This window comes from Prunus mume, linkage group LG2 (genome assembly GCF_029339155.1).
Source record: "Prunus mume cultivar Tortuosa linkage group LG2, ASM2933915v1, whole genome shotgun sequence".
Classification (NCBI taxonomy): domain Eukaryota; kingdom Viridiplantae; phylum Streptophyta; class Magnoliopsida; order Rosales; family Rosaceae; genus Prunus; species Prunus mume.
This window is the reverse complement of record NC_142699.1, coordinates 4569492-4583010: the sequence shown is the minus strand read 5'-3', so window position 1 is coordinate 4583010 and position 13519 is coordinate 4569492. Positions and strand designations below refer to the sequence as shown.

At 35.4% G+C, this 13519-nt stretch overlaps 1 protein-coding gene and 1 pseudogene across 1 annotated transcript; one reads left to right on the top strand and one right to left on the bottom strand.

Annotated features, from left to right (window-relative positions):
• Window positions 1–2375: 2375 nt before the first annotated feature.
• Window positions 2376–7198, top strand: RGTA1 (RAB geranylgeranyl transferase alpha subunit 1). The gene is made up of 7 exons (XM_008221021.3): window positions 2376–3142; window positions 3235–3395; window positions 3514–3618; window positions 4646–5440; window positions 5539–5719; window positions 6257–6443; window positions 6605–7198. The coding sequence occupies exons 1-7, from the start codon at window positions 2864–2866 to the stop codon at window positions 6991–6993; spliced, it is 2097 nt and encodes a 698-aa protein (XP_008219243.2). The 5' UTR covers window positions 2376–2863; the 3' UTR covers window positions 6994–7198.
• A 2011-nt stretch (window positions 7199–9209) lies between these two features.
• LOC103319532 (agamous-like MADS-box protein AGL80) lies at window positions 9210–11751 on the bottom strand (annotated as a pseudogene).
• Window positions 11752–13519: the final 1768 nt, after the last annotated feature.

Below are 13519 nucleotides of genomic sequence, written 5' to 3'. Positions count from 1 at the left end.
ACAAATATAAACATCGAAGAATTATAAGAAAAGAAGAAAAAAAAAACTGATATGACCATTTTGTGATCTAAAACCTCATAGAAAATAAGGAATGTTTAAATAATGTTTGCGAGAAATTTCCGATCAGTGTTTAGTCTTGGGAGGGGATCCACTGTCCCTATTTTTCATGTCCTTTCGTGTCCTTGTATAATTTGTTGACACGTGATCACCCACTTAACCCTAATAATAACACTGTTAACCCTTAAGCAAAACAAAGGGCAGTCACAAAGTTCCCCAGCCAAGTACCCAACCTCGACAGCCCCAAACCTAAGCCACACACAACCTCCACCCTGTGGCCCCCTTCTCTTCCACTACCACATCCTCTTCTTCCTGATCTCCCCTCAAATTTGGGTTTCATAATTGGAAGGGTTTCAATTTTGATGGTCTTTCAATTGGGTTTCTGGGATTCATGCAACCAAAAAAATGAAAAAAAAAAAAAAAGGCTTGAATTAGTGATCTTATAATTTTATTGAATGAATTGAAGGGTCCTGAGGTAGTTTGCATTGTGAGGGAATTTCAAGGACGGGAAAAGCAGTGGTGGATCCATAATTTTCGGGTCATAGGGTCATAGTGTAAAAATATTGAATTTGTTTTAGAATAAACTGTTGAGGCATTTTTTTTAGGACAAATGAGTCATTTTCTATCTAATTATTTAAAACTAATAATATAAATTAATAAATTTTGTTATAAAAATACATACAAACACGCAAATGGCGCGCTAGAAACCATTTGTCTAATACCCAAAAGTGAAGACGTTATCATCATGGCGCGCTTCCTGATTCCACAATATGAGACTTTATCTGTCTCTTCTTGATACTCAAGTTTGTAAGACCTCCACCAGTTCAACAAAGTCTCGATTTTTCTTTTTTAGTGCTTCTATATGTCGGTTTGATTGCTTGAGTTGCCCATGCAATTCAACAACTTCGGCCTTCAAGAATGCGACTAGAGCAGTCAATGAAGCACACTCTTGGTTTCTCGCTAGCAGACGTAATCCTACATTTGCTACCGAAGCAACACAGTGAGCTTTAAAAAAATTGGTCTCTTCCGTTGCAATCTTGTCAAACCTCCTTGCCATTACCAAGTTTGCAATGGTGTAAGCATGTTGATAGTTGCTGGGATTTCATTGTGGATATTTGCAGCTTGCACAAAAGTAGAACCGGTGTGAAAATTGGAGTGTGGAAACACAACATTTTCACGTGTTGTTTCCTGGTTTGAAGAAAGAGCAAGGGATAAATTTAAATCTATTGAGGCTCCAGGAATCGAAGGGAACTCCATTTTGATTAATTTCTCTCTACTTTGCTTTTGTTTTCAGATTGAAAGACGTTATGGTTTAAATAGTAATGAAAGAATCAGACATCATCTTGAATAACGAAAGCATGTTAGGATCTCATTCCTTATTCTAGCACCCATGTTTTGGCTTTCTATCTCGAGCTACACACCCATGTTTTCTGCATTTCCACATCAACCCACTTAATTATAAAATAGAAAGAAAAAAAAGAAAGAAGGGAAAGAAAGAAAATAAAAAATATATAACAATATCAATTTAAAAAAAATGTAAATAAGAGTTTTACAATTATACAATTAGTCTATCAAAATTCTTATCAAATATGAGCAAAATCCATGTCAATTACATAATTAATCTAACTAAAATTAATACAAATTAATCTAACCAAAAGTACCTGTGATTTGGACGTCACGACTTAAAAATAGATGTGATTACAAGTTTGGGATAATTTTCGATGAATTTTTCAGAGCACATACGACTTTTAATGAATTTACAATGTTAGTCCAATTAAAAATTGAAATGTGTGCCTTGTTAATACATTATTTCGAAAATGACATTTTGGAAAAAGCAAAAGGAGAGAGAAAATTTTTAAAAGAAGCAAAAATGGACAAAAATGCCTTATTTATTTTTAGATTTACTAAGGAATCCAATACATTTGTATGCTTTGATTTGAAAGTTGAGTGGTTTTTTTGTCTTTTTAAAAATTTTGGCTTTTTCCAAAAGTGAAATTTTTTTTATATTTAAAACCTAAAAAACCTTTAAAAAAACTTCCCTGACACAGGGATGCTAGAGTAAGCAATCCTCTTCCAATGATCTCTCGACAACTGTACCCATTAAAATTGAAAAATAAAATAAATAAAGACTTTGGAAAAGACCAAAGAGAGAGAAATTTAACAAAAAAAGTCAAAATGAACAAAATTGCCTTTATTTATTTTTTGATTTCCTAAGGAATCCTCTACATTTGTATGTCTTTGATTTTAAAGTTGAGAAATTTTTCTGTCTTGTGAAATTTTTTTTTATGACTAAAACCTAAATTTATTTAAAATAAAATATAGTTGCCTCTGCTCATCATCCTATGCAACCCAGCAACTGAAATCCCTTCTCTCTCATATCTCCCTCTCGTTCTCTCTTTTTGCACCGCCCCTCTCCCTCTCCCACAGTGCAACCCAAACCCCCTATCTCTCTGTTTTGGCTTACTCTCCTCTCTCCCTATCTGTCTCTCACTTTGCATCAGCCACATCGGAGGCCGCCAAGAAGAGATAGAAAGAGAGGGAGAGATTGGCCTCGAAATTTGATGTCAGTCACCTCAAGTTCGGAGTTTGGCAAGCTCACCGCCGTTGCCACTGTTGTTGGCGTGAAGAGAGAGAACGGGAGGGAGAGATGAGGCAGATCCGCTCCCGTTTAGACTAAATATCTCTAGTTTCAAGGCTTAAGTAAACAAATTTATTTCTGATTGGATAATCGAAGGATTTAAATCGCGAGAACCACTTCTCCAAACGCAGAAAGCGATCTCCAAATCCCGCCGAAGACGAAAGCAAAATGCACGGACGACCTCGCAAAGCCGCGAAGCCAGAGGATGAAGCTGCTTCCTCCGCCCAAGCCCAAGGGCTTCGCGCTCTCCAGTCTCAGTTGCTCTCCAACCACCACAACAAGATTTACACAGACGAAGCTCAGCAATTGAGCGCCAAGCTCGTCCAGCAGAACCCCGAGTCCTACACGGCTTGGAACTACAGGAAACTCGTCGTCCAGCACAACCTCGCGCAGTCCGAGTCCGATCCTGACTCGCTCAAGTCCATTCTCGACCAAGAACTCGGACTTGTATGTATTTGAATTCAAATTTGCTTTTGTTTGTTGAGATGAAATTCAAATTAGTTGAAATGCTGAAATTGTCGAGTTTTGTGTTTGTGTAGGTAGAAAGCGCGTTGAAACACAATTTCAAATCCTACGGAGCTTGGCATCATCGAAAATGGGTGCTGAGCAAGGGCCATTCGGTTTTAGACCGCGAATTGAAGCTTCTCAAAAGGTTCCAGCAGTTGGATCCCCGGAATTTTAATGCTTGGAATTACCGCCGGTAAGATTTAGTTGCAACTCCTGCTTGAGGAATGAGGAGCCCTCAATTTCAAATTTGTGTTGAATGATATCAATTTACTCATTAGTTTGTTTGTTTTATGAATTTTTTTACCTTCCAGATTTGTAGCTGCGTTATTGAATAGATCAGAGGAGGAAGAATTGGATTACACTAGGGAAATGATAGAACACAATTTCAGCAATTATTCGGCATGGCATAATCGGAGGTATGGCAGTATTTGATTTTAGTCATGAGCATTCTGGTACTCATTTATCAATTATGAATTTAATTGGATTGGAATGTATGATTGAATACGTTGTCATGAAACATGTGTTTTATTTATTTTTTATATACCGCAGCCAATTATATCAGTAGATTCATGTACAAACATTTAACTCACATTCCTTTTTGGTTAGTTTTGGATGCTACTTGTTTTTTGTAGTTAGTGTATATTAACATACATGCATGTTACATTGTCCCAAACCACACATGCAGATGTTAAATTACCAGTTCTTGAGCCTCGTTGGATCTGAGTAAACACTGTAACTGGTTAAAGAAAAGAAAATGTGGAAGGGAGTCATTTTATTAGACCGTGGACTGAAAATTGAAACAAATAATCAAATTTTTGTGAACTATCTCTTACAGCTAACTTTCTATTCAAATTTATTTAAGTTTAAAAGAAAATTCAGCCTTTTAGTAACATCTCTCACCTATGTTTAGAACAATGTATTACTTGTCCCTCCTTGGTTATTTCCAAGAACTTGGAGTGAATGTATAGATAAGAAAAATAAAATTTTGGCGGTTCTGAGTGCAATTTGACATATTGTTGTAACAAATTGCCTTTTTTATTCTACATTTGTAAATAAAAACTACTTTCTTTCCTCTGCTTACTTACAAGCCAAAGGAATGTAGTTTCTTCAAATGTTGAACTGAATATGGCCCTTCTGCTATATTGTACTGTATTGACTTGGTTCCTAGTGTGTTGGTTATACTACTTGCACTAGTAATCTCCAGGCAAAATCAAATTGGAAAATAGAATTGTGTAATTGCATCAAACAGATATAATAAAAAGATAAAATTGATTTATATTTTCCTTAGGATTCCTTGCCATTTTTCTTGGCTTGCACTTTTATGTACTCACTGGTTAGGTTACTAAACAGTTACAACATCCAGAAAAAAGATCAATTTCTGATTGTATGTTTTACCTCATGAAGCATGTTTATTATTCATTGAATTTATTGATCAAATTGCAGTGTACTCCTGTGTAATTTGATGAAGAAAAAATCCCAAGGGTTTTTCCCAAAAAAGAAGGTTCTGAATGATGAGTATGAGCATGTACACGATGCTATTTTTACGGATCCAGATGATCAAAGTGGTTGGTTTTATTATCTTTGGCTTCTTGATCAAATGGTGAAAACAGATGCTCCTCTTCTTGTTGCTTCTTGGCCTGCCCATGAATCTGATGTCATTTTGTCGAGAAATAGGCGCTCAGATGACTCTTCTTTTTCTCCGTTTGATAGTTTCCAGTCTGATTCAGGAACAGTTCCACTGATTCTTTATTTCAATCAAGCTGTTGAAGGTGTAAATTCATCCACTATAACCATTGAATCTTTGTTTTGCACAAAAGATCTTAATTGGAAACCACTTTTACAAAATAACTCCCAGCTGTCCCAAGTTTGGGTTACACATATTAAATTTCCAGATGTAAAGCCCCATTCTTCAGAAGCTTATCAGCTGAAAATTAGTGTTGGGCAGTCTCAGGGCATCATCTCTGCTAGTGGCATTCACTATAGCCATCCTACACAGCTTGCTTTCAAAGTGTGTTTACACCCTATTGAAACTGAACCAGCTACAAAGCAGGGTGGGCAGAGAATTTTGTGGAGAGATGAAAACTTTCATATGTACCAACCACAATCTCAGGAGCCAGATGAAGTAGTTCCTATTGATCAATTAATTATTAATGATCATGAGCCGACAGCGTCAAATTGGCATGCAGAGACTATTGCTAATGAAATAGCTCTCTTCCGGGAATTGTCAGAGCTTAACTGGTTGGCTGGTTACATTTCATGTGCAGCTTTAATGTCTGAATTTCCCATTTTGGTATTATTCCTTATCTCTATAAGTAAAACACTTTTTTTTTTTGCAGTAAAATTGGAAAGCTTACACTAGCAAGGTTATTAACAGCGCATGATGTTATATTGTCTCCACGTACAAGCAAAATGGCCCATTCTGAAGAAGTTCTTGAACTCTATATTGATTTAATAAAGTTGGACCCGTTACATTCTCAGTATTACAAAGATGAGCACAGCTTAGTTTTGCTGCAGAAGGTAATTATCATTTCTCCTAATGTAGTAAGTCATGGTCCATTCTTATTTGTTCATAATGCTGCTACGTGTGCATCTGGATTTATATTCACATTCTGTGATTGTGTCAGTGGCTGAAGGTCCTGAACTATTTGTTGGATTACACTGACTCATAATTTTGCAATTAAATAATCTAATTTCTGCAATGGAAAAGTGTATATATATGTACTTTATATGGTGATGCTGCATGCGTCTGGATTCCCATCATTGCTGGCTTATAGAATACATGCTACACTTATATCCGACATTTTGATTTCTGAAGTGAAAAATATTTAATATATTTGTAAGATTATGTTTCTGTTTGTTTCAATTGGTCTTTTGGGAGAACTGGTCCAATGTAATGTTGGTATTTGTTTAGAGAAACCTCATTTGAATTTTGGTAGGCAACTATTTTTGTGTTTTAGTGACATTTAAGATTTATTAACAAGTGAGAACTTATTAGAACTTCCATTTACTTTAGTTTTCGCATTTTGAAGTTTCATAGTTTGTTATATGTTGCAGGTAACTTCCAACAGGGAGTCTCTGTTAAACCACTGCTTTAGCTATAAAAACTTGGCTTCTTCAAGCATTGGTAATGATATATGTCTACGACTAAGCAAATTATCCTTATCACGAATGGGTTCAATTGAGAAATTACTGTGGGTCCAAATGCTAGACCTCAGCCACAATGAACTTCGTTCAATTGAAGGTATGCTTCTTTTGCTCATGTTGTGCATCTTGTACCCTTTGTGGTGCATCTTGCATGGTTATCTAAGGCTTTGTCTGTACGTTATGCATCTTAGTAGCCAATAAGATGTATTTGATTGTTTTCTGTTGAGAGGAATGTCTTATACTTGGTCCCTTGGACAGGATTGGAGGCCATGCAGCTTCTGTCTTGCTTAAATCTGAGTAACAACAAGCTTGGTAGTTTAACTGCTCTGGGGCCGTTGAGACTGTTGAAGTCACTAGAAGTGTTGGATATCTCATACAATGAGATAGGCTCACACACTATTGATACGACAAGGTATCTATGTTCTACTCCTCTTTCCCATACAGAAGAAACTAGTTGGAACAGTGACGAAATTGTGACTGGGGGTGCCAGTGTGAAAGATAATTGGGAAGCTGTTCTGATATTTAAAAGCATGAGCTTGACACAATTAGCCATTGTGGGAAATGCAATTTCTGGTGAAAACTTCAAGTCGCTTTTGGTCAAGTTAGTTCCTACACTTGAGTGGCTGGATGGTGATAAATTGCATTGACCTTTAATTCTTCGTCTATTTTACAGTTAGCAAAAACACTATACTTTGTTCAATACAGTGGTCCTATACATGTTACATGTTCTAGTCTTTCCCCTGTTATGTTTAAGTTGTCGGTACAGATTTGACTATAGAATGGAACAGTTCAAGTGCAAGCTTCCCGTTAAATTTTTGTTATAGTGAAAATGGAGTTTTGTGTTTTCATGAATATGGGCCGCGTGGAATGGTGTTTCCTTTGCATTGACGGTAAAGACTAGAGTAACACGGAAAAAAAGGGGCAGTGGTGTTGGCAAATTTTGATTGAAATTGTTAGGTAATTACAGAATGGTGACCAAAATTTCTAAAATTATTATCTTTATTACAACGAGAGGTTGGACGTGGAAGAAACTGATCGAGTAACCGCTACCCAGAATAGCATCGATGTAGAATAAGGTGGTGGCTGCACAGGGGATAAATGTCGGAACTGTAGAAACCTTGCAATTAAGAAATGGAGGAATTTAACTGTCAGAGTGATGGAGCCATCTTGTATCCTTCTAGCCACGGTGCCTTGTAATTGAACTGCACAGCCAGATTACAGTGTTTGTTAGGAGCACATAATGTTTTTATCTAAAATCAAAAGGTGAAATGCTTCTTGCATAATCAACTCTTAATGTATTTCTGTTTCTTCTGTAGGTTTACATTAACAAATGTTTTCTTCATACCGTCAAGGTACGTATTTCAGCCAACAAAAGGTATGAGATAGATTTTGAACTCACCAAAACTCTCTGTAACAGGGGCTCTATTAAGTTGCTCCTCCAAATTCATTTGAGACCCATGCAAGCAAGAGCTGAAAATAACACCTGCAAACAGTCCTAGTAGGGCATAGGGACAAATATGCTTGTTCATTTTGTTTGATTTTGACACCATTGACGCCACTCTCTCTCTCTCTCTCTCTCTCAACTGAAATGCAATGAGAAGTGCCTGCTTTTCAATGAGCTCAGAGGCACTCCTTTATACAAGAAGATACTTGAAGCTCTGGCTTCCAACGGACTTCTTTTTGATTTATTAAAGATTAGAAGCTTCATTGGTCAAAGCCACTTGGTCCATCCTTGATTAGGGATTGCAAATTATGTACATACAAATATTCCCTAACTAACTTGCTATTAAAATAAATCAATTAACAATGCTAAAAGCCTTGCACATCAATATTAAGCGGTGATTTAAATAAAATTAATAATAAGCAAATTGTTCTTGAGGAGCACGGTGTCAACCCAGAATTTAATATATATATATATATACACACACACATAAAACAATCAGAAATCTGTTTTTTAGAGAAGACGCATGACAAGGTCAATTCCCACATTTTTGTTCTCTTTGTGACTCAAACCGGGAGGCCTCAACCCATATTTCCTTTGTTAAGCCTACAATTAATTCAGGCCTTTACATTTGTTTCTAATTTATTTAATAATTTTAATCTATTTAAAAACAAAATAAATCCTAGTTAATACATTCTCTAATGAAGTGGAGGATAATTTGTCATCTATTATGTGTTTTCTGTTTTAGATTTATTAACATAAATGAAAAAATATATAAATAAAAAAAGGGAAAATGTGTGAAAGGGTGAGGATGTTGAGAGTATTGTCTAACTTTGAACTGTTAAAGGAGTTAGCATGAGATTATATGGAGTTGAGCTACTTTCCTGATTTGTAATTAATTTTGGGATGGAACCTCAACATCCTTCATAGTATTAGAGCATATATTCACGTGTTGGACCCAACAACCATACGTACTCCCATGTCTTAGGCTTGAAAGTTCTTCACATGTGTAGGGGCGTGTTGACAATATGGGCTCAACTTCCTTTGGAGGGTAACTAGCCAACTTTAGAATGTGGGTTTTTTTAATGTTTTTATTTATTTAATACTAAGTTTCATACCCTTTTACCCTCGTGACATTAAATAGTGGTGCCAAGGTTTGGAAGGTAGGTACCACGGGGGTTCAAACCTAGACTATTGGTCTATAGGCCAATGCAATTTTCCAATGAGAACTTTTAAAATTTTAATCAATCTTTTTTAGGTTTTTCAATGGTTCACCATTTAAGGTATATATTGTGCGCTTGTTGTTGCTGGTGAACTCTTTTATATTTGGATTAATCTCTTGTGGTTACTGCGCTTCCATATTTGTATTAACCTTATATAATTATTTGTATTTATATTGGTCCTTGTGACTTACGAACTTTCGGCTTGAATTATGAATTCAAAATTATCAAAGAAATCACTTTACACTTTTGGCCAGTACAGAGAGACTGCCTAGAAACAAATACTAAATAATTCAAGGGAAAAAGGCATTATTAGACCAAATAACATTAATGTGATTTTGACCCCAAAATGGCATAATCATCTCATCACCACCACTAACCCCCACCCCTATATGCTGATCTTGTGGGTTTTTCATGCCCATGAACTATGGATGCCTCTGCATCGTCTCTATACTGTTAGTTTCGAAAGCCTGCCTCTCCATTCAATGATCTGTTGTTGCAGGCACTAGCAGTCCTGTTGGTTCTACTTGGACTTGTTTGTTCTCCTTCTCCTCATTAAGAATCTTAATTTTGATGTGAATCTCCTTCAAGCTCTGGTCAATCAGCCAACCCAAATCATTCAAAGAAACCATGTTCAAACTGTGGAGGGACTTACCAATCAGACTATGGAATAGCACCCTCGTCATCTCCTTCCTTTGTTTCTTCAATTGTTCATTGGCTTTCTCAATCATCTGCCTCAGAAAACTTTCTTGGTTCACCATCTTTCTGCTTTGTTCCATCTCTAGCATGGTCTTAATTTTTTAAGATCGCATTGCAATTGGAGAGAGGATGGCCAAATCTCATGTAGGCTATAGATTATGGCACATGCTGGAACATCAAAAAGGTTGTTGAGTTCACTCACTTTCTTCATTAGATCCTACTTCATTTTCTTGAATGTTGTTTCTCTACTCAAGTAATTACTGATGTAGGTTAGTTTCACCTTCTTTCTAGAAATGACTCTCAGAGAAAATGAAATGAAAAATGCAAACTAGTAAGAAGATGATGCATTTGTGAGTTTTCTTAAGAGGAGAGCCTACGCTATATATAAAGTAGGAATAGGGCAACCTAATGAATTCTTGGAGATTACGTTTTGAATGAGAATTAAATGCGGGGATATGTTTTGCATTTTTCTTTTTTAATACAAACGGATATTACGGGAGGGGTGAATGAACATTCCACTCCAAATGCGGGAGATTTGGTATTTTATCATAACGAGAATGGGACAAAAAGCTAAACAGGAATGGGGATGAATATGGCATACACACCTCCGATTCGACCCATTACATACCTTTTCTAAAGACAAATGAACTTATAAATGTATAGATGCATTTGTTATTGAATTGATTAATTTTAGGCATGTTTGGATAAAGGATGATTTGGGGTGTGGATTTGGAATTCAGTCCCTAAATCCAAATTCAATTGTTTGGGTCTGCATATTGGTCAATGCAAATTCAGTCCTTGGTTAATGCAAAAATTAAGAATTGAAATTATTAATTAAATGAAAATAATATGATAAATTCACACTTTTTCATATTAAAAAAATTAAAATTAAAAGAAAATTCAGATAATGAATCCTATTTTTATGGAACACAACTACTCATTATCTTTTTTAATTATAAAATAAAATAAATTTTTTTAAAAAAAAAAAAAAGCCTCTAGCAAGTGTAGATGCGTATAGAGAGGTTAGTTAATATTGAATGTAGACATTTCTTTTTAATTTGTTTTATTATTTTAATCTATTTAATATTCATGACGTTTGAGTTTAGGAAATTCTAGAATAAGTGGAAGATAATTTGTTTTCTGTTTTATATTTAATTGTTAAACGAAATGATATATATTATAGTACAATGGGTAAAGGTGTGTTTTGTCATAAGTTTCTTATTTGATTAAAAAAAAATTGATAAATTTCTTATCCCTTTTTTTGGCCAAATTTAGGAATGAGGAGGGGGAAAACTCACACACATTGGCGGACTCACAGAGGCGCAAGGAGGTGCAACTGCACCTCCCCTCGCTGGAAAAAGCTTTGGTAGCTCTAGAAGTTGCCCCTCTGCAGATGCCTACTAACTGTTTGTAAAAATGCATCAAAGAGGCTAATTCTTTTCTTTGGTGAGCAGCCTACACTGCACGTTTATATATATACATAGAGCTTCCATTGAGGGATCCATCAAATAAGCTTATTTGAGGGACACCCCTTGTAGGGCCCACTCCGGATTATATTTCATTAATCCAAACCATCTATTTTGTAGATACTCATTCAAAGATTATCTGTACAAAAAATCACTTGAATCCGATATCATTTGACCATTCAATTGAGTTATTGAAATTTTAGTACTTTATTGAAACACCGTGTTCATTGATTTTGTAGGACACAATTGGATATCGAAACGGTTTCCGATTTGTCTAATTTTTTGTAAGGATGATCTATGAATAAAGACCTAAAAAATAGATGATTTGGATCATTGGAAAAAAAAATTGTAGGATGCCCTAAAGGGCTTTATTTGAGGGTTTCCTCAATAGAATGAGAGACATATATATATATTGTATTTATTTATTTAAAGGATCTTAGCCAAAACAACATCGTTTTGAACTAGGTAAAAAAAAAATTTAATAAAAAGAAAAAGACGCATTGGCAAAGGAAACCTAATACGAAGAAGAAGCTTTACCTCTGCCTCCAATCCAAAGCTTGCACTGTGTTCAAAAGCCATAGGACGACTTTGTGTTGAAGAAGGAAAGCCCAACCCGCTTTGATATTGATAACTTGACACCTCTCATCCCTCCCAGCAAGCCTTAACCTTAAGGTCCGGTTCTGATTTTTTTTTTAATTCTTCAGCAACCGATTCTTTCTTTTTTTGTTTGGTCTTGTTTGGTATTTTATATTTATAATATGTTATGTTTTTATTTTTTTTATTTTTCTGATTTGGTTCTCTGTGTATTCTCACATGAGCAATAGCAAACTCGAGTAAATTAATTATGATTTGTTTGTTTAATTGATAATTTGATATGCATTTTTATTAGATTATTTCATATTGATTTTCGTTAGATTAATTGATGATTTGGTACAAATTTGGTCAATTAATTATGTAATTGACATGAGTTTTTTATATATTAATTGATATACTATATAGATCATAATCAATTAGTAATAGACTTAAGACCCATGTGGTTGACTAATTTTTTTTTTACCTTCTAGCCTTTTAAATATTGACATGCTCCCTTGAAAATGATTCATGGATTCTGCACTGCTCACACACACGGGAACTAAGAGGTTTGAACCCAAGACAACTTAGAAGCACGCCAAAGGCCTGAGCCAATGCAACTAACACCTCGTTAGTATAAGTTTCTTATCCTTTTTCTTAATCAAAGTTTCTTATCTTATCCTCTTGATATTAAACTGTGGTTTCTTTGCATTTTAGTTAATCCAAAATATTTTTCAGATTATTGTTCAATGTTTTCATCATTTGAGGCGTATGCCTTTATATTTATAAATTATACTCAATTACAATAAATCAAAAATAAGAAATCAAGTAAATGTTCCAATATCATAGTGGTTTGACCAAAATAACACAGTGGTTTGACCAAAAAAAAAAAACTCAATCATTTGTGGTTTGAGGCTAAATTATCAAAGAAATCACCTAGAGACGATGTCTAGAAACAAACACTAAATAATTCAAGAGAAAAATACATTATTATACCAAATAGCATTAATGTCATTTTGATCCCCAAATGGCAGAATCATCTCATCCCCACCACCACCAAGCCCTATATGACGATCTTGTAGGTTCATCATGCCCATGAAACATGGTTGCCTCTGCATAGTCTTCATATTGTTCGTCTAAAAAGCATGCCTCTCTATTCCATGATCTGTTGTTACAGGCACTCAATCCTGTTGGTTACTACTTGGACTTGTTTCTTCTCAGCCTCCTCATTCAGACTCTTAATCTAGGAGTGAATCTCCTTCATGTTTTGGTCAATGCTTGGGACATGGCTCGTGTGATTGGGCGATTAGATACAAGGAGTTGGTATGTAGTCTTCTTCTTACAGCCTCCTATGGTTGCAACAATATCTAGAAAGCTCAGTTGGGATAAGAATTAGATGAAAAGGGTTGCTTCGAGGGAACCCAAAACATCCAGGTTAGATAAGCTAATAGTAGGAATATTATCTGCTGTCCCATTAATGAAAACTCATTGAAATTTATACATAGACCAGATTCTACCTAAAAGCATAAAAATAGGAGATACTTTCTCACGACATCTCTCCACTATGACTCCTACAGTTACTCAACTAAAATTTAAAAGACATGCAACTCTATCAGTATTCATCAACTAAAGACATGTAGCCACTACTTTAAACAATTCCACTAAGCACGTGACATTCCTTCCCCCATCTGAAAAATTGAGATCGGGGGAATAGATTTGGGGAAGAGCTCCATCTTTATTTTCCTCCACCTCTTGCCAAACGTCACGTTCACTTTCC